The 21,386-nt window shown below is 42.4% G+C and overlaps 1 protein-coding gene across 11 annotated transcripts; it reads right to left on the reverse strand.

Moving 5' to 3' along the window:
- Nucleotides 1-144: 144 nt before the first annotated feature.
- On the reverse strand, nucleotides 145-20,669 carry LOC128753636 (catenin delta-1-like). 11 transcript variants are annotated; one of them, XM_053855497.1, is made up of 24 exons: nucleotides 20,567-20,669; nucleotides 20,319-20,421; nucleotides 14,985-15,132; nucleotides 12,687-12,761; nucleotides 12,481-12,603; nucleotides 11,952-12,226; nucleotides 11,677-11,767; nucleotides 11,290-11,480; nucleotides 10,732-10,981; nucleotides 10,566-10,637; nucleotides 9,640-9,790; nucleotides 9,088-9,292; nucleotides 7,568-7,685; nucleotides 7,333-7,489; nucleotides 6,771-6,788; nucleotides 6,274-6,339; nucleotides 6,065-6,192; nucleotides 4,890-5,040; nucleotides 4,620-4,815; nucleotides 4,351-4,544; nucleotides 3,484-3,531; nucleotides 3,303-3,385; nucleotides 2,765-2,819; nucleotides 145-1,614 (listed from the first exon to the last, which is right to left on the reverse strand). In XM_053855497.1, the coding sequence occupies exons 3-24, from the start codon at nucleotides 15,123-15,125 to the stop codon at nucleotides 1,556-1,558; spliced, it is 2,847 nt and encodes a 948-aa protein (XP_053711472.1). In that variant the 5' UTR covers nucleotides 15,126-15,132; nucleotides 20,319-20,421; nucleotides 20,567-20,669; the 3' UTR covers nucleotides 145-1,555. The 11 variants fall into 11 exon arrangements, with proteins under 11 accessions (XP_053711472.1, XP_053711473.1, XP_053711479.1 ...); XM_053855498.1 differs by having other exon boundaries at nucleotides 20,319-20,409; nucleotides 20,473-20,582; XM_053855504.1 differs by lacking the exon at nucleotides 14,985-15,132.
- Between the last annotated feature and the right edge of the window lie 717 nt (nucleotides 20,670-21,386).

The raw sequence follows: 21,386 nt of genomic DNA on the forward strand, positions 1-21,386 counted from the left end.
AAGGAGACTTTTGCAACGCTAGAGTGACTCATTATCTTGGTGTGTTCTCCCAAGAACTGGCAACCAGTCGGATGCTCACTTCTCCCGCCCTCCAACCTCCAGTGACAGGCTGCGGCACATGGACTGGAAACAGACAAAAGCCTGTGAGAAATCATTTTCCATTTTCATTTATTAAAAACAGTATTGCTAGTTACATAATTCATTCATAGATGAGAATGTGCAATTTAAAGAGGCAAGGCGAAGAGATAAAGGTTCATCCATTAGTGTTGCCAATAGCCGGTCGAATGAGTCGAGATTTTTCATGTTTCTATCCGAGAAAGACTGATTGCATATGCGTTCACCCAGAGCACCCAATACAATTAAACCCGAAAATCAATATAAAACAAAATACATACAACCATTAAAATTAACAAATAATCTCTGGTATATAGTTTAAATGCTTTATTTCATCTGCTTTACTAGGAAAAACCTGACCTCCGCCTCCACACAATCAAAACCACCGCTCCTCGCCTCAACTCCACTCATGAAGGCAACTTGTAAAACACATCCATCATGTTTTTTCAATGGAAACAAGTATCAAAAAAAAAAATGATGTAGCGCTCTCATTAAGTATCTACATCTCATGGGGCACCATACAGTTTTCTACAGACTTGTATTAAGACAGAAAACCGGGTCGCCCCCCATGCAATGTGCAATAGAAATCTGAGATATTTGTCTTGATTTAAGAGAACCTTTGAATTTTTCTAGTGGTCTACGGTTCCAGTATTTGTCTGGTATTAGCGTTCTTAATGATCATGTAAAGATATTAGACAAAACGAGGCACTCCAGTCAGGCTTGCAGCAACAGCATTGTTATGCATCACATTCATGAGATTGCCAACCTCAAAGTACTGTATCAACGGAAATGCACCGAGTGAATGTGTAGACCCCTAAAAGATACATGGAGAAAATAGATTCGTAAAGTTCAAACAGCATTTTCAAACCAGTGAACAATGGAATGAGCATAGCGCAAATTGTTGTTTGTTCAGATTAATTGTCGTAAAAAAGCTGTTGCAGCAGCAGAAGCATCACTTTTTTGGCACAAGTAATATCTTAGTACAGCGCAAGGCAACAACAGGAACAACCACCATTTTAACAAAAGCGTACATGTATCTGCCTGGTGGTGAATATGATCAGAAAATGCCATTTCTTTTTAATCAGAAGTCAGTGTTTCTAAAAATGTCAGTCTGATTTTAAGAGTTCTTGTGAATCAGTCTTGATGGAAAGGATTTTTTTTTTTTTCAATGATGCCAGTCCCATCCTGTTGAGGACAAGGGGGCTGGTGAGGACTGCCGGGTCGTAGTGTTGTTAAACAGAGAAGTAGTGCAGAAGCTTCAAAAAAACAGTCTTGAGTGGTTTTGGAGACGAAGGAAGGGAGGGTTGAACCGACGTCCACCTGAAGTTCATGTTGAGTCATTTGCTTTTCAGCTGCAAAAAAGGAACGTGAGAAGACACGAGAGGAGAGAAGGGTGACGGATGGAGTCCCGACTGTGGCGTCGTCGCCTGCAGATGTCAGCTCAGCAAGGGCAGTAGGTTGGCGGCGGCTGTCGTCTTGTGATGCACACGATTAGTTTTTCTGGAAAAAGCAAATACAAACAGATGAAATACAGGAAAAGAAAATATGTAAATAAATACAAAAATCATGTTACAAACTGGCTTAATGGATAAAAGTAAAAAAAAATATAAATATATATATATATAAATATATAAATATATATATATATTTTTTTTTTGTAAATCACTAATAATATGATTATTAATTCAAGTAGTAAACCTCAGTACAAAAGAGTTATGTCCAAAGCATGAAAGTAAAATAGAAAGGCACATAATTCTCATTTATTTTTAGGGGGAATTTATTTTCACAAAAAGTTGTACAGTGTAATTCATGTGTGGAACGGCAGACAAAATAAAGGGCTGAAAAAGAGAAACGTCCTGAATTATTCCAAAGGTGCATTTAGAATTGAGTGGAGGCCTTTTGGAATCCAGTAAGATTTGAATTTAAACAGTCATCTTTTTATAGGAATGAAAATCGAAGTTCTTTTAGACACCATTTCCGCCGGAACCTGTGTCTGTGAGATGCTCCACTATTGCTGTTTCAATCCCACCCACCTTGAAGGGACAGCATGTGGAAAAGGCTAACAGTTTCTCAGAAGGAGACGGGGTAGGTTGCAGTCAGGGTGTGGCAGTCAGAGTTGAAGGGATATAAACCAGGGAACCGGTTTCTCAAAAAGGAGGCAATACTAAACAAGGAGGATACGTGACTGTGTGCTTCAATCGGTCTTTTAAAAAAATTAATTAAATTATTTCATTAAGTGATTTCATAAACAGCATACAATCGAATTCAACTTCAATGGTATTAGAGACAAAAGGCGTCGACATTACTTAAGTTGGTTTTGATTTGATGCTGTGTTTTCATGTGAAACCAGCGCATAGCAGAGTCTGAGTTTCTTCTGAATAATGGCATTTGTTTGACACTAGAACCCACTATAAGGAGCTTTATTGAAGAACACAACACAACAGACATAATGTGGGGATTTGGATATTCTGTCGGGATTGAAGAACTCATTATAGCAAGAACAACAAAAAAACACAAGTCATTCCACTGAGAGACAAATGAAATGGACAACGACAATAATAGTCAAGCCGTGCGTTGAGTGCAGTGCAGCAGGAGCAGGGACACACATACCATGCGCTGACATGCAGTGTGACAGTGGGAGTGTCCTAACCATCATAAGAATCCATGACAGGCACAGAAGCTTGCCTCTTCCCAAACATTCCTCCCTAAGATAGCGAGAGAGAGGAGGAAAATTGGGGAAAAAGGGACAGGAAAAGTGATAACAAAGCAACGTGTTAGACAGTAATTTGAAAGGAAATAGAAGAGAGCAGTTTTTCTTGGCTCATTTGTGGGAAGAAGCCTGGTGAGAAATAGCACATTATTAGCTGAGAGGAAGACCTGCGTCAACATGTGTGGGGTGTGGAAGACGGTTGGTTCTCACGGTTCTGCCACAAATGAAATCACAATTTCTGTCGTATAAAGAACCTTGAACCTGACTGATATTTGTCATTATTTATGACAATAATTAACACAATTAATCTGCACTTAAGTGAGCATGTTTCATTACAGTGCAACACGCTCGCACCATAGGGAGGCTGAAGCTGATCCCAGTTTTAATTCTGGCTAAACATTATCATCAGGCACAGCAGACAGCACGGCCGTCATGCAGAGATGAGTGAGTTGTGTTCGTGAACGCTGTTGGTCTTAACCTGTGCAGCATCTTTGTCAGCAGGGTCGAGTGTGTTGTCCAAACTAATCCTCCTCCCTCTCTGGTCCAGTGTGGAGTAGGCATCTGGGGGGCGGGGAGGGGGTGCGTGGTTCAGAGACAAATCACATCGACACAACAAAATGGATCATGAGATGGTCGACGGCTGATTGGTTGACAATTACCTGGTCCCATGTCATTCATTGGAATCATTTCACTGTCGTTTTTGCCGCCTGAAATGACACGGTGAGAACATATCAGGCTTGAAAACACATAACAAGACAGATCACTTAGAACCATCACCAGTTTCTAAGAACCTAAAGGATTCACTGGGGGAGCAAACGTCTGTAAACATGGGGAGTCACTAGGGTGTAGTGGATAGGTCACACACCTTCAGGTCCAGCTAACAAACTATCATGAAGATTCAAACCACCAACAGGAAGTAGAGTCTAAGTGAATTTGAAGTCTGAACACTGGCCTCTAGAGAGTGTGACCACCCTTTCAGCGAGGCAGCACTAATCTGGTTGGTCAATGTTGAGCGGACAGGCTGGTTATGAGGCTTTAGCCACTTCTGGGATGGTTTTTGTGGCCCACAAGGCAAGACCCAACAGGTTGTTGTGACTGTTGGACGCCAGTGAAGAGCGCAGAGGCTTGAGGGTGAATTTAGTTGATGTTCAAATGGGCTGCAGCAGTCAACAAGTGAGGTAACTAGAGTTTGAACCAGATCTTGGGCTACTTTCTGGGTCATGCTGCAGAGCTTCCGTGTGAACCTGGAGGATCTAACTATTGCAACAATCCTCTGTCATCACGGAACTAATCAAAATACACAACCAAGGAAACACAGCAGTGCCCCACCAAAATGAACAATATTAAATGAGAAAGCAAAAAAAGCATTGTTTCATGATTTTATGCAATAACAATTATAACTGGTGGTATAATACACGGTATATATGTACTACATTTATTTAAGCAGGGAACCACCATGGCAAACTGACGACACAGAGATGTGCATAGGTCAACAGTAAAATGATGGAAGAAGTCAATTCACAAACCTCTGTCAATAAGAGGAAGCGTGCTTTCTTCGTATCCTCCGTTGGCCCTGGTACTGTTGCTCGGAGCATTTAAGTTGACCATAAAGTCCGTCTTCTTCCAGCCGTCCTTCTCCAAGGTGCGCCGCAGCTCCTTGTAGCCCCACACCGTTTGCAGAACCAGGCCGGCACCACGGACTTCTTTCTCTGAGCGATTTCTAAGTATTTAAATTGCATGTCATGACTTGTTTTTCGCCTTGACAAACTTCCTGAGACTTGATGGTCGAATTTACCCGTCCTTGTTGATGAGCACTAATCTCTCAATTCCTTGCGAGGCCCTGAGAGTCTTAGCCGCCTCTAGACTGGAGCCCAGGACCTCATGGAGCGTGCTTAGAACCGACACCACCGTCTCCTCTGAAAGCGCACGTGCTGGCTGACTCTGGCCTCCACCAGGCAGGTTGGACACCAGGTGGGGAACAGCATGTTTTCCTAGTAACATAAAACCGCATGAGCACCAGCACCTTCAACATTGACAGGACTTTAAAAGGCCTTTTCAGTCTCACCGAGCAGATCTCTGTTCCGAGCATCGATCGCAAGGTTCCTCAGGGCACCAGACATCGCTCGCACGACACGGTCGTTACCATGAGCCAGGAGCTCAGTGATCATTGGAAGTCCTTTCTCCTGACGCAGCAGCGCTCGGATGTATCGACCAAACTGGAATGAGACACATACATTTAACACATGTGCGACACCTTAAAACGGTTTATATTGCAAATGCAATGCAAGTATGTTTACTATTTAATTTAACATTTTCACTCCCCTTCATTTCTCTATGAGCGTTAATGCTGAATATTGACTCATCAACAGCTCTCATTATAAGCAGAACGACTTATGATTTGAGAATGATTTATTTATGACTCCTCTAAAAACAGTTCCAAACAGACCTCAAACAACACCTAGGCAGACGAGACGCCCAGGCACCTCATTATTATAGTTTTTGGTTAGATAAAAAGCTGATTTTTTTAGCAACTATTGCCCCTTTTGCACAGACAAAACTACTACTATGTACAAGCTAGCATCTTCATTTACAAAACAATTTTAGTGTGAGATTGCAAAGAGCAGGGTCTCTGGACATCTATGCTCATCTCACCTCTGCAACACAAGAAAACTAGGTTTGATGAAGGTTGGTCCACTGTCATAGTCATTCATTCATTCTTTTTTTCAAGGAAATATACTCAAAATAATGAGAATAATATGAATAAAAGTAGTTTGTAGAGAGCAGAGTTGGTTTGATCAGCTTGAGGGACATCTGTTTACATGTGGGTTTTGTCATTGTCAGACTTGAATCAGATCCAGCAATGAACATGACTCAACGGAAGTTAATCCTTCTTGTCATTGTAACTTAACTAAACTTGTGTCACATATTTGATCGCTTATTTTCATAATTAACTGCTGTGAAATCACTCACTCCAGCAGGCCACCTGCACACAGCCTTGCTGACAGACTCTCACATAATGTAGGGGGTTCAACATCTGTCAAACTATTCTTGCATTGCGAGCCATTTGTAACTCAAAACACATGTAAATTAAATGTCTTCACTCCATCTCCAGTCCGCTGATGGCACAGACAGGAGGCAAGATCTCTGTGTCAGGGCAATTTTTAAGTGCAGTCTGAGCACAACTCAAAACCTTAGCAATGCTTGAATGACCACTTATAACACACAAAGTTGGTCACTCACAGTCCAGCGTCCGGCACACAGGTTCTGAATGGCCCCAGCTGACGCCTCCAGCACAGTCGGATTCTTGGACTCTTTCAGTAAAGAGGTGTAGACGCGGACTACTTCCGGCTGATACAGCAACTCGTAGCCTAGGGACAGAGGTCGCAGTGATCAGTAGACGAAGCTGACCCCATGGGTGACTGAGGTCAGAGGTTAGGTTCGAGGTTTACCTTTGGCAGGCGTGGTTCTCTTTGGGATATCTATTACATCTGCAGCTGGATCCTCGTCTTTTCTGCCTGGAGGCCAAAGGAACAAAATAAGAAATACAGGACAGGCTTTAATTTCCCTCTGCTATGTTCACCACCAGTTAATGTGAGTTAATTGTGTTAATAATAGTTGCACCTAAAACACTACAAAGGTGTGCATGTTAGTACAACAAAAGAGTGCTCTAACTAGCAACCTCTCTAATGTAATCCCAGAAATTGGCTCTCATTCACTGCCATGTGTTTTGAATACCAGATCTGTTGTGATCACATTAAAGCACACTTGCATGATTTGGAGACCAATTCAAAGGTCATTACTATCACACTGAAGCATCTCCATCTGCGCTTATTGTGTATCAACACCAACAGAACTGTGATTTGCACAGGACGTCAGGAAACGCATGTTAAAGCCACATATAAAGAAGAGAGAGCTGAGTGCACTGGTACAGGAATTAGGAGCTTACCTTTGGAAAACCACTCATCTGAATGCCCAGCGCCAAAAACGAGAGAAGGAAGGGGAGAAGAGGATGGCAAACAGGAGGAGAAGGCAGTTAAGTAAGAAGCAAGCACCCTGCACAGAAGCACCCACTGAACACTGGCTCACATCAACGCAGCTGCCACCAGAGGAAGCAATTCTATTGTGAGAACAGACAGCAAATACAAAATCCATTCCAATGCCTTAGCATTACTTGAATACAGTATTTGACTAGAGCAGGCGCAACGCTGCAGAAAAAGTGTAATTCCACATTTGACCAGCAGAGTGCACGATGACCAACCAACATCAATGTTCAATGCAGAATCACTGTTTACACTCTTTAAAATAATGGTTGCAAAATAAAAGAAAAGGAGAATATAACAAATACTATAGTCAAAGACAGTGCACTGCTTCTGTTTGTTATTAACATTCCACTGTAAAAGTGTGCCTGTCTCTGTAGCCTCAGTAACACTTGTGTGACATCATCCCAGATACACTCACTGACTGATTAAACACATTACGTGAGTTCCATCTCCCTCCCGGGCACTGACCTTTACTCTTGCGAGAGCTGAAACACCCGCCCTTCTGGCTGGAAGGGGCGGGGCCCTGGTTGATAGGTGCCGCCTCCTGGTAGCGCTCACAACCGGGGATTTCACGGTGGACGTGATAAGACAGGTTCCTCAGCAGACACACGCTGTTTTCTATCAACTGAGCACCAAGTAATGGTCAGAGCCAAGACTGAGGTAACATGACTGAGCCATGAAAAAAAAAAATAGCAAGACAAACCTTGTTGTCGACGTCTTTGCAGTCTATCTGGGACTGTACAATGTACATGAGAGAATCCACTAAGCCTGTGCACTCTCGCAGCTTTCTCCGCGCCTCACTTCGCTCTGAACTCACATTTCTGGTCGAGAGGAGAAAGTTGAGAAGCAAGAATGTCAAACAAAACACAGATTAACAGACTGGAGAAATAAATGAGGCATAAAAGAAGTTAGAGGGGGAAGTGAGCACAAAAGCATTCCAGAAACAATGCATCAACTCTCCCCTGAGGATGTGTTGGACCAACGCTGCACTTTTAAACAAATCTATGACAAAAATGGCATTTTTCCCACCTATTTTCTTTTCAAACCATTGATTTAGTGACTGTTCTTTTTTTTAATAAGTAGGACAGTAGTGCACCAGCATGATAGACACGGAAGCAGACACACCCTTAAACGCATCAAAAGCAGGCAGCAAGTTTGTTTTTTTCTCCTTTGGGATATGTTTAATGACAGGTGCCCATCAAGTTTAGCAATGAATTTAACGGTAGATGAGGAGGTGACCATTTGGATCTAGGGGGAAGAAGTGACTTGTGCATTCAGTTAAGTGATGAAAGAAAGCAGTCAATGATACAGGCAGGGAAATACGCAGGCGGGGTGAATGATAGAGCTTGATGTCATCCATAAAACTGCAACCATGATTTCTGCATCATACATAGAGAGCCACTAAGTCACACCTGACAGCTCTAAAAGCACATTCCTCCACACTGTGTGACGAGATGGAAGGTGGATGAGACACTGTGCAGCCCGAGTGCCATCGTGGTGCACTGTGCTACACCACAGCAAAGTGTTATCCCAAGTGTTTCAGCACCATAAGAAATTTGGACAATTTCTAAATATAACATTTAACAAGATCCAAATGGTTGTTGATTTGCTGCGTTTCAGTAAAAACATCTACATAGTTATAAAGTCTATTAAAAAGTCTAGTCTATAAAGTCTAAAGTCATTTCAGAATGGTCTGTATTAGATTGCAAGGGGAAAAATGCATTTCTAACAATTTAGATCAAACAGAATTCTGTTTTTCACAGCTAATGAAAAACAGAATAATGGCTTTGATGGACTAACATTTCAAAAGTAGGGCATCGAATCAGTTTCCCACCCACCACCTGACTTGCAGCAGCACAACTCCAGTGAGAACTCTAATTAACTATGTGGTCAAAAGGATACATTGATAGGAGAAAGGCGAGCTGGAACAGTTTGTTTACATCAAGAGTCAATGACTTACTGTTCTCAGCTCTTTTCCTGTAAACTCTGAAATTCCCTTGTTCGCCCCCTCCTGATAAACTCATCATGAAATCTCACAAAAGACTAAAAGGACATTGTACGGTTGAATGATCGCCCAAACAAATATTATTTAGGATTCAGTTCGATTTCAAAACACAGCTTACATATCTGAGATCAATTTAATCTGAGTGCCATAACTATAAAATTAACATTATTAACCGCTATAAATGCAAGAGCCTTTAAGTCTTTAGTTGCAGACTGTACCTCAAACATCCTGCTGTGTTGGTGAGCGCCGTTTCCCACTCCAGGTGCCGAGGCTTACAGTTCTCCTCTCCTCCGCCTGCTCCGCCGTTACTCCCTCGCTCCCAGCCAGAACGAGGCACGATCACTTCATCAGAGAGGGCATGAAGCGCATGGTCCACAATCTCCATTTTTACAGAGTCATGAGAAGAAAGGTTCCACAGTGTGCCTGAGGACCAAAAAAAAAACACATAAAGAATGTACACTGCCAATGAACAAAATTCTGCATCGACAAGCAAGATTCAACTTGTTTTTGGAGCCAGAAGCAGACCAGGCATTAGACTGGCATTAGAATGATACACATACTTTGCATTACACTAAAAACTGCGATCATTTTAATAATGAAAATTGTTCATCTAGATGTCTACATGTGTTTATTGCAACTTAAAATTTGAAGCTGTATGTAAACACTATATAAAAACAGAACTAAATACAGTATCAAAAATAAAATTAAAACTGAACTTCACAGTCACAACATTTTGCAAGAAACAGTGAGTGGCATGTGCCTTTACAAACCTGTAATAGTGTCTGTGAGATCCTGATCGTGGGTTTTCCTCAGCAGCCTAATCAGAGCCGGGACCCCATCGCAATTCTTTATAGCGATCTTGTTGTCCTGATCTTTACCGTAAGAGATGTTCTTCAATGCGCCACAGGCAGCGTAGTGGACCTACGCAGACAAATATGGTCATTATTGTTGTGAACTGCAGGCAATAAAGGACCAGAGAAGCACTCAGGGGACGAAGACGTCCATTAAGGAGCTCATTGTACATGACTTCATAAAACACAGCATGCAATTAAATATCTGTAGATTGAAGAACTGCTTTGCAGCTGTGCTCACAGACTACAATTTTTTGTTGGCTCACAGCTAAAGAGTAGCACACTGACAGGGAATAAAACCTGATAACACTGGCTCCTAAACGATCATTGGACAATAAAAACACACACAATAACACATTATGGTAGAAGTCACACAAAGCCAGTGACAAAACTTGCAAAACTGCCCTGGATCCTGATGGATATTGTCAGAACTTGCTACTTTCAGAACTGTTTCTCAGCTGCAAGTTTCAAGTTTGAAACATGTCTGACTGTCTCTTGCCATTTCCAAAGCAGGCGGTTTGTGCGGTACATCAGGAATAACTTCCCTTGGTCAGGAAAAATGACCAAGTGAGGGCTTGACCTATTTCTGACAAATAACAGATGTCCACTAAACCGAATGTGAAATTAAGATTCTTTGCACTGAGAGAGGAACGCATTATGATCTGACGCTTGCGTGTCATTTGGAAACTCTCAATGCAACGCCTTCAAAATAAAAGGGAAACCACAGATACTTTTTTTTTTTTTTTTTTACGGTGATACTTTTTAACCTCAATGTTGTGATATTCTAAACTGCACGATTGTTTCTGAGGAGAAATAAAAGTACATGTGAGAGGACCCAAACTTACTTCTTTATTTGGGTTGTCAAGCATCAAGACCAGAGCTGGGATTCCTTTTAGACGACGAACCTCTGACTTAACCTGCAATTAGAGAAAGCATTGATCTAGCCAGGTCTGTAAATACTAAAGTTTCTGTTGACTTTCTAAAATGAAAATATAAGCTGCAGAAGGTTACTTTGTCATTCTTATAGGTGAGGTGCTGCAGGTATGCGGCTGCGTTGCTCCTGACTGGGTCCAGCCTGTAGTTGAGCATGGCAATGACCTCTGGGAGCTCAGGCTGGCGCCATCCGCCGGCCCCAGGTTTGCGTAGAGTACTGTCCAAAGAGGCCATGCTTCCTCTTTCACCCTGTGCTAGTGGTGCTCCTCCAAAATAGTACATGTCCCCAGGACCGCTCATGTTGCCATCCAGAGTTCCCTCGTAACTTCTGAAGATCAAAGCGAAGAATACTTTCAGTCCGTTTTCAAATCCTAGTCACAAATTATAGTAGGGCATGGCCATGGTAGTTCCTTGGGGTGCTGATATCATTATACTTCAGTTAAGTCTCAGTTATCCTCTCCACAAAAGTAGAGGACTACAGTAGTCAAGAGCTGTCCACTGATATATGGAGTGTGCTTGTTAGGATGATCACAAAACACATGCACTATTTTCTTGATATCCACACTTTAAAAATGAATTGCACATAAACGCGTATTGAAAGTATATATAAACATTTGAATTGTAAATAAAGGGTACCCAGTTCTACGTGGCGGGCCGTGGGGGAAGGCATGATGGTTTCGAGGCACCGTGCTGTAGTGGAGCGGTTGCCCCATGCCATAATCAGGTTCATCAAAGCCCATACTGCGCTGGTCATCCTCCAAGCCGTATGGTTCTGGGACAAATCGCTGGATGCCGGAAAGTTCCATGGCGCTTCCCATCCTCCCAACCTGAAAAAAGGGGAATATACAAGCTTGAAATAAAGACTGAAACAACCAACCTTCATCACTTCCTCCAGATAAAGAGTCGCTGCTAGTATTGTGGTGAATTTTGGAGAAAAAAAAAGTGCACACAACCCAACAAATCAGAAGAGAGTACTCATGTTCTCTTCCTAATCTGAGGATCATAACCAGTCACGCAGCATACCTGTGGTTGAGCAGCATAGGGGTCCAGCTGAGTCCTGCTAGCAGCTCTGTAGTTTGGATCTAAGGTGCGGTAGCCTTCTGGGTGGACTGGCCTGGTAAAATCATGGGGAGAACAAAGATAGTCAACAGGGGAATCGGTAATTGAATAAACAAACCATCCAGTCACTGTGATTAACACTACAGTTGGAAACCGAAAAATCATCCCAACTACTACGACCTAATTACACAACGCGTGTCCATGTCTCTTGTTGGTGCATGTTGACCTAGTGGCCTTACCTGTAGCGATCCTCCATGCGAGCGCCTCTGCTGAGACTGGCGTACGCCTCTGGTGTGGGACCAGGGACGTATTCGTCGTAGCCACCTGGGGGTCCGTAGTGGTAGTTGCGAGGCACAGTATGGGTGGGATAGTCCATAGGCATCGCGGGCCCAGGGGCCTGTCTGTAGATCCGCTCCATGGGATGAGTATAGCCGCCCGTCATTGAACCCCCACCATCCATAGATAGTGCGTCAGACACGGATGGGATGGTGGTCCGAGTGGCTACCTTATTCATCTAAAAGGGACAAAAACAACACAGGACATTCTAAAGTAAATAACTGTTGAGAGCTAGCCAAATACAAAGTCTTTTAAAATGCCATATGATTTAAGGTGACCACCATGAAAAGACTACCTTCTCCTTTAAAAAAAGTATCACTTAAGAACAGCAGCAACATGCGAGATATGAGAGCACACAGTCTCAAATAGACCCCTCAACAAAGCTGGCAGAACACAGTCTGTGACAGAAACACATCAGGGGGAGAGGGTTACCGTGGTCTCAGCACGTCGTGTCGTCCCATCATCGCTGGTCTCCACGGAGACCACAGGTGACTCCTGTGGGGTCGCCTCCACCGCGTATGATTCCGGCAGCACTTGACCGGGATCCATCATGAACTGCAAGAAACACACAACTTCTTCACCATCCCCAAGATCAGTGTTCCATAAAGGAGAGAAAGACTCTAATTCTTGGAACTCACATGATGTCCTCCGTTGATGTAACCCTCTTTCAGCGTCAGTCTTTCTAAGTCTGCATCACAAGGAATGCGTCCGTTCTGAAAGGAAACAAATCAAACTGAGGGGCTGTTGCATACATTATCAGTATTATCCAGCATTAAGCTTATATATACGAACAAAGGTTAGCATTTTAGAAAATGACAACATGAAAATGGAAAGCTGGAAGATTAGTGAGTCACAGGATGTAGATGCAGAGACCTGAGTTGTTCTCTTTAGAAATAGCAGTTGCATGCCCTGATAAAAGAAAAAAAAAGAAACAATACATACATACAAGGACAACATAGAATGCAACATTTCAATCAAGAATGATGACAAGAATTCAACGGGAAGAAAACATGTTCCAGCAGATGGACATGTGGGAACCTGTCAGGGAGAGTGAGGTGTTGTTGAACTGCCTGAGAGAGTGGCAGAGGCATGCAGAAGCCTCTAGGTTATGTAAACACACATCGCAAAGATAAAGAAGAGCACAGTCAACTTTTGTGTACGCACACACATCGTTTCTTATTCTGTCCGCACCACTCTGACCACACTGGAGTCTGATCCTGATACAATATTTATACACAATCCAACAAACAAGGCCATCAACTGCATTTGAGCCGTCTGGAAGCAGAATGATAAATGAGCTGGGGCGTGTGTACTTGCATGCCTCCGCACTAAAAGGAGAATGACGTCTTTCAGCTGTCTGTGACGGTAAAATAACAGATAGATGAGATGGGTTTGCCCACAGACGCAAAGTGTGCAAGTCTGTTTCGGTCGTAGAAGTAGAGCAGATGAATTGGCGTTTCATCAAATCCTCGCCTCAAACAGCAAAGGCAAGGATCATTAGGAGATCCTGTGTCAATATTTCATCAGTACCAACAGTCGATCCACAGTGGTAATGAGTTACTGGCTCTTCAGAGTGTCGCTGCTGTAGCTCTTCATGTGTGCGTCATACATGACAAACTACTAGACGTTCTGATCAAACTCCATCACCGTGTTTTGTCTAGACATTGTTGAAACTACTCCACTAAAGGCAAACTAGCCGTCCACTTTAATGGACTGCTGAGACGCCATACTGCTTAATCCATATATAATCATAGGAGATTCACATTTCATGTGTTATCTGAATATAACTTAAGACACATGCAATTCTGATTCCATCTGAAGCTACTCTGTGGGTATGTTAGTGTATGTAAATAGGGAACCTTCACCTGTGACAGACTTGAGATGGCTCTATAGTATTACCATAAAATTTCAAGCAGCAAGTATCGGTATCAGCAATACTGACCCACTATTTACTTGGCATTGGATCGATACCAAAATGTGCGGTATCGTCCACCCCCACTTCATGAGCAAACAAGCCTACAATGAACTCAGTCAGTGATAAACCAAGGAGCCTTAAAAAGTCGGCTGCAGAACTAAGAGTTGGTCTTGCTTATGAGCAGAACAGTGGACCACACAAAAATATATAAACATTAATACCATTATTTTCTTCTGTTCTCAAAAAAGTACAGCAAATACAAATAAAAGTTCCCACCGTGGTGGTAAGAAAATTAGACCGCCAAAAGTCTTTGTAACTTTTTGCCTCTCGCTAATTATAGTAATTCTTAGGTGACAGTATATTCGTAGGCTTCCTTTTTCAGATTAAATATCGTTACATGTATCATGTAACAACCATTATGTTATATTGTGATTTTGAGGAGACTACAGTGCCTCATTACCAGTTTAAAGACATTTATTTTCAGTCTGGTAATGACATCACAACACAAACTGACAAAAGTGCTGAACATTATTGCTGTGCCAGTTTTGATTTTGCAATGGATAGTTTCTGGGCTTCAGGGCGCTTCATGTTCAGTAACTTGACAGTTTACAGTAATCTACATATGTGGTTGAACTTTGTTCAGTAGCAGCTTACTTTGCCAAGTGCTAAAAAAAAAGAACAGACTGCATGCAAAATAAAACACCATGGGTAAGATTGAATGCTTATCCTAAATGCGTAGCGGGTGATGCACATGGAGACAAAGATGCTGATGGAGATGGAGGATAGAGATGAAGCATGACTGAAAGTTTGGAGGTGCAACAGCAGGTTGGAATCGCTGAGATGATTAACAGATTAAATGGCGAATTATGAACAGGCCACTTCACAGTGCAGCCAACGACAGACAATTTAGCCTGTTGCCGTCCCCACTGAAGGAGACTGATGGTGAGGATGGCAATGGAGTCCAGAGGCCCTCGTATGGAAAACGTTTTTTTGGGGGGGGATGGGGTTCGTCCGTTGTTACCTGCATGTTGGGGAGGGGGCGGGGCAGGGTGCCGGCGCATGACCTCCGCTCCTCCTCCAGAGCCCGACTCAGCATCTCAAACTGTCTCTCCTGCTCCCGCACCGAGGCCAGCAGGGAGGCTGTGCTTGCACACTGCTCCATTCACACACTGAGAGCAAAGGAAGGACAGAATCACCACCAGAAAGCAAGAGGTGATTAACCCACCACCAGGGTGTGAGAAGAGAACCCCACCAGGAAAAAAAAAACAAACCAAAAAAAGAATAGTAATCAGTTCCCAGAGATAGGCTTCTCAGAATACAGTGTTAATGGATTTGCCACCTGTTAAATCACGGAGCGTCAAAGGGATTGAACAAATTCAGAAGGCACTCGTCGGAGCGTTTTTCAGTCTGCTTGAGGTTAAATATAGCAGAGAAGTGTGAGGCCAGTTCAGAACATGTTAAGCTGCAGTTTAGGGATCAAGTAGGATCAGAAGATTCAGGTGGGATTGCAGATCATAAAGGTAGCATCACGAAAGCATCAAAATAATCAAAATTCTGATCATGTAATTCTGATTTTAGTTCTTATTGCAATCACATTTAATTGTACATGCAACAAAAAAGTTGCATAGTCAATTAAATACGCCTCCCCGCCTTTATTCTGGCCAGCGTGGGCAAGTGTGTGAGAGCGACTCCCATATTTTTTGGACTGCAAGTCGCACCAATCAAAAAAATATATCATGACGAAGAAACAAAAAAAGTCACATATTTAGAACAGAATGTAGTCAAGAAGAGAGCCGGCGCGGGATTTGCCATTTAAAAAGCCCACTTCTTGTTGACCACGGAAGATTTCTGGCTTGGACAACAACCTTCGTAGATTGATGGTGAGACAGAATCAAGGTTATGGGGGCGCATCATGTCGATCAGTGAGAAATAACATCACATCCGAGTATTAGTCGTAGGACCAGTAAGACAAAACAAAACAAAAAAAGAAATAATATAACAGTGATGTGTAGTACTGTAATTCTATTGCTGAGACACCATTTCAGCCACAAGTGGCTCCGTTGTTCACGGAAAACCACTATCCGCTAAACACTGTTGCTGTGACTGAAACCCTTGAGGCTACTTGTTAAATTGTTTTTTATTGGAAATTCCAAATTTTGAGCAATAAGAACTTTGATCCCAGACCGAGTTAGGCGTGTGAAAGTCCCATCAATAATTGACGTGAATGAAAATGATCAAATTATGAAGGAGTGGAGAGGAAGTGAACTGTTTTAACTTAGAAAACCTAGAAAATAGAAACCAGGCACAGTGTGCACCACTAACCTGACCTGTGCTACCTAAGCCGTCTTTTCCAACGTGTGTAAATAAAAACAGAAAGTTATGTTCACTTATGTTATTGTCCCATTCTTTTTACTTGACGCTAGCAAACAATGTTGATAAAAATGAATGTTCATGTTGAGTGAACTAATTTTACAACATACAGATGATCATATTTTGAGAGCAAAATCACTTCTGACAAAATATGCTACGTAATAGCACAAGGTGTCAGAACCAGTGTGTTGAACCTCATCCACAAACAATTACCATCATTCCAATGGTTGAGTGTGTTGAGAGAGTTTCGGGCGGCATTAGCCACTTAGAGTTTGAGTATTAGCCACTAATCTATTGTTAGGCTATTAGCTTCGATGCTAATCAAAAACCTCTGGCTCTTAACTGCTTAAAAAAAATCCACATCTTGGAAGCAAAACACAAGTGGCAGCCACTGTTCCCACTCCATTTGTTCACCATCGATGAGGATGTGCAAATGCAGTTTAACCAGTGACTATCACCTTACAGGGTTATGTGGGGGACAGTGCACACTTAGAGCCCATACATTCGCCCGCTCAGTAAAAAAGGCAGTTGTTGCTTGGCCACATGCTTTGCTGACGCAACTCTATTTGAATGGTCACACTAAGATTTGGCCTCAATGCATGGTTTGTGTGCTGGCCTTGGCTCTTATCAAACCACTGCCGCCTTTGCCATCCTTGCTCCCAACCACAGACCCCACCCACTGTCCTGTGGGCGATATTGTGGCAACAGCAGAGCAAGTCAGCGAGGACACACCCACCTACATTCCGCCCCGGAAGGAATGGAGGGCCAGTTTTTGGCGAGGTACACATATGAACCGTTTGTTGCAAAAGATTGATGTGATGTGCTAACTAAACAGGAAGCTACTGGAAGGCAGTACTTGGATTAGTGGGGTTAGTGACTAAAAGTCATATTTGGTAATAAGTTTATGTGGTACATCAGTTAAGATGAATACTGGACTTTGACTGATAGACTTTGGTAAATAATGCCTTTCATTACTGTATCACACTGAGAGGACAACAGCCTTAATGCTATTAAACAAATGTAATTCTAACACCATACCGTCAAGCACACTTTTCATAAACATGGTACTTTCTAGCCATAATTTTATATGCTTCAGGATTTCCCGGGGGTGTTCCACAAATCTAGTTATGTTACTGGTAATTCAGGTTGACGCATTTGCTTGTCAGCTTGAATTTGGTTTTAAATGCAACAAAATGACATCATCATAAGATTTGAAGAAATTACTTACATACTTACTAAAATACCTGCACACATTTTTTTCATATAGAATAGGATCAGTCTTGTGCCATTTATTGGTTCAAATGACTAATAAATAACATGCTGCTTTTGAGATGGAGTGCTAATTTACCATGACAGAACATTCTGTTCAAACTTAAAAGAAGAGACAACATATTATACAAAATACAATCCACCTGAGCCTTTAACAGTGCAAACTAGCGAGACTTAAACAGCATCCAACACAGGAAGTGAAGCACAGCTGGTTAACTAGAGAGCTTTGTTTCACGCTTATCAAACATATCACATGTCCTTCCGCCCAGCTTTCAAATAAAAACAGGAGTGCAGGTGTAACCGTTGGGAGGAGAGAGAGCCAGTAGGGAGGAAAAGAAGATAGGGCGAAGGGAGACAGAGGAGGAGGAGCGACTGGAAGGCAAAACCTCAACTTCAGTGTGTCAGAGAGACACACCCACGGTCTGTATGTCAAACATGTCATTACAGAAGCAAATGATAGCCCTGGAAAAAAAGCTAGTGGCTCAGCAAGACTCATGGCCTCACTGACGGAGCCATACGTTCAAGGCAGAAAACTAAGGAAGAAAAGTAAAGTAAATAAAGTTCAGGTTGTTCTCCAATCCACTAAAGCAGACAGTGTTGTTGAAAAGACTGCTTGTTCAAACTTGTCCACTATCACCCCCATCTCTGCTTCTGCAGGTAAATTCCCAGCAGGGCATTGAAGCAGACAATGCCAGACATGTTCACATTACACCGAAACCAACCAATCAAATGACCCTTGGTTTCTAGTCAATCTTTGAGTTAATACTGTCGTCTTTGTAAGGTGAATAAGGGTTAGCAATTTAAAAAGCAGGTGACTATCAGTACCTATGAAAGTGCATTTCAAAAACCTCACACTTAAGATCACATAATCCTCATTGTTAAAGGGAAGTTTTGAGTTACGTTTTACCCAAATGTATGGTACATGCACACATTCAAACAATATTTCAGAATAATGCATGTATGTATTTGGAACGTGGAAGGAACAGGAGTGTTTCACTCCAAACCCAAAGGGTTCAAACTAGGGATGTACCAAATTATGAGTTTTTGAATTTGAGAGTGAAAAAAAATCACGGCCGAATAGTGGCGAGTGACGCAATCCAACAACATGAAGAGTGATTCGGTGCATCCCCAGTTAGAACGTCTCCCTGAAACGCCAATGCAAACACCACTTTGTGTGATTCAAAACATTAAACAAACTCAAACGTTCACCCCAAAAGCACTTTTATATCAATTTGTCTTTGCCAGAAATGATGAAACGTGATGATCCAGGAGAGCTGTTATAAGCAAACAACACTAAAACAAATGTAAACCAATCTTGCAGTAGGTTAAACCAATTAATCAACAGGTTTGGTCCCACATGAACCAGCTGAGTAACCACCACAGCAGTCATAAGATGTCAACAATTTAAATGGTGTCTTTTCTGTGGCATGCATTCAACCTTCCTACAAATGTGTTATTCAAGTTATAGGGTAGGACCTTACTCATGTTTGAAACTAGTGTTGCTGAACAGATCTCTCCAAAACTTTGCAACCTGATCTCAAAACATCGTTCTACTTACAGAAGAAAGCTGCAATTTTGCTTTTCTTTTTTTTTTTTTAAACAGTCGATATTATGACACAAACAGCTGCCAGGAAAAAAAGCAAAATATCTACGTGCATGCAGCCACTGGAAGACAAGAGAGAGCAGAAAGTGGCAATAATGATGTATGGTACCTTGATCCCAGAGCCACTGTCCACCTCTCTGTGGTACAAGGGACAGAGCAGGGCTTATTCAGGGAAAACCTTTGTGTAGTGTTGGTCACTTGTGATGGAAAACAAATAAAACGAATGATTGTAGCAATTCTACTTGCCGAATATACATCCTTGTATATTCCAATCACCTGCTCGAAGCAAAACTTTTACACCAAACCAGTTGCAACAAGTCACTTCATGATACGAGAAGCGATTAGTAAGGATAATTTCCAAATACGATACTGGCGTCATGACCTACTTCCGGATTTCATAATGTTCATCCATGTTAGGTCCTCAAGATATCAAGTCTCGGAGATACAAAGCACTTATTTTGAGCGTGTACTAAGTCGAGGCACGTACGTTTGAAGCTTAATTTATGTGCGAAACGACGGACAGGAGCCTCCTTGCCACACCCCACATGAGCAGACCCACTCAACAGGTTCTTTTCGTCCCTCGCTGGGTTCCAGCCAGTATTTTCCCATTGGACCACGCTAAGAGACAGGTGCTGATATTTCAAAAGTAACCAAGCACAGTGTCAACCGAAATAACCATGCATTATTTAGATTCCGCAGCGACGTATACTTGAAGTTTTAAACCGAAACTGGACTTGGACACTAAAGGCATGGTGCGTGACCCGCGGACAGTCACTTCCGAGTTCTCTCACCAGTCCAGCCCAAGTGAGGAAAACTGACTTCCAAGGTTCCGTAATAAGTTGATACTCGGATTAAACTACATCACATGTGTCGCCAGACTCCAGTCGAGGGCGGCAAGTTGAGCCGACAGCGTGTCCAAGTCTGTACTGTCCAACAACAAAGCCTGGACTTCGATCCAAGTGTCACTCTCGCCAGGCTAACGTCTCCCAACGCCGCTGGCTAACGCGGCTAACTCGCTAACGACTGCTTACTGTGGAAAATGTCTTTTCACAACAAAACTTCACAGCGTTGTCGAGTGTCATCAAAGGCAAATGTAGAGCACCGAATACATACCAAAAGGGAACAAGTAATGGCCGGATCTGGAGAATGTTAGGCTTGATTTTCCAAGTCCATAAGTGTCTGCTGCTGCTGGGTGGTTTCAGGCCTAAAAAAAAGGCTGTGACGATACAGATACAAGACGCAAAGCAAAGAAGAGATATCAACACACCTTTGCGTGGATAATAGAAAAAAAATGTTAAAATGAACGAACGAAGCGCACACGGCAGGGAGGGCGCTCAGAATGGAGACGAAGAAACACCCACCTATGCAATTTCCTATGTGTCTCGGCTTGTTGTTCACTTGTCTGTGTGTGTGCTTCCTCTCTCCGCTGGGGGGAAGAGCTGCAGGCTCCTGCTGGAGTCTGACACTCTCCGCGGGACTTTTGGTTTATTCTTTATTCCACGCTTACACAACGCTGTGAAAAAATAACAACAACAACAACAATAATAATAAGAGAGACTTGGAAGGGCAACATTGAGAAATTAGTATGTGAGAGGGACAGCTCAAGCAGAGGGTTATTTAATACATTAGGGAGGATTATTTGGACATGTGGAGATGAAACTGACTGGAACACGTCGGTTAAGGAATGCTGACAATGAAGTGAGACATTCAGGAAGGTTCCCGGATGTGATAAATGGGGATATGAATAGGGTGAGAGTGAATAGGGAGGATGAGGACTTGCTGCAGTAGTAATGGAACTCACTGACAAAGGAAATGAAAAACCTGAAGAAAATATAAACTTGAACGTAGAAACACAACATGAAGGACCTCCTATAGACTCAAGCTTACACACAACCACTGTCTGAAAAAATGTGGAAATGACTTTTTGATTTCTGTGAAATGTAAAACAAAATATTGTCGGCTTTGCATATAATGTAACAATAAGGATTGAAATAAACTTGAATTAATTTATAATGAAGCCATGTTATACAATGCTCATACACATGTCATATCATTTGTCATGTAAGGCATTTCCTCATTGTAAGACATAAGCATAGACGTGACGGGACCATGGTGTGTATTTGAAGTTAAGCTCCGGCTTCTAGATTTTGCTCTGCAGCTCCACTTAGGAAGTCAGGAAGA

Source organism: Synchiropus splendidus, chromosome 2, assembly GCF_027744825.2.
Source record: "Synchiropus splendidus isolate RoL2022-P1 chromosome 2, RoL_Sspl_1.0, whole genome shotgun sequence".
NCBI classification, from domain to species: Eukaryota; Metazoa; Chordata; class Actinopteri; order Syngnathiformes; family Callionymidae; genus Synchiropus; species Synchiropus splendidus.

Excerpts from the sequence above, each read along its gene's own strand:
- LOC128753636 (XM_053855497.1), bottom strand. The coding sequence starts at position 15,125 with ATGGAGCAGTGTGCAAGCACAGCCTCCCTGCTGGCCTCGGTGCGGGAG. Across the intron at positions 12,762-14,984 it reads GCCCCCTCCCCAACATGCAG|AACGGACGCATTCCTTGTGA; the intron begins GTAACAACGGAC and ends GTTTCCTTTCAG. Across the intron at positions 4,816-4,889 it reads TCGGAACAGAGATCTGCTCG|GAAAACATGCTGTTCCCCAC; the intron begins GTGAGACTGAAA and ends TTATGTTACTAG.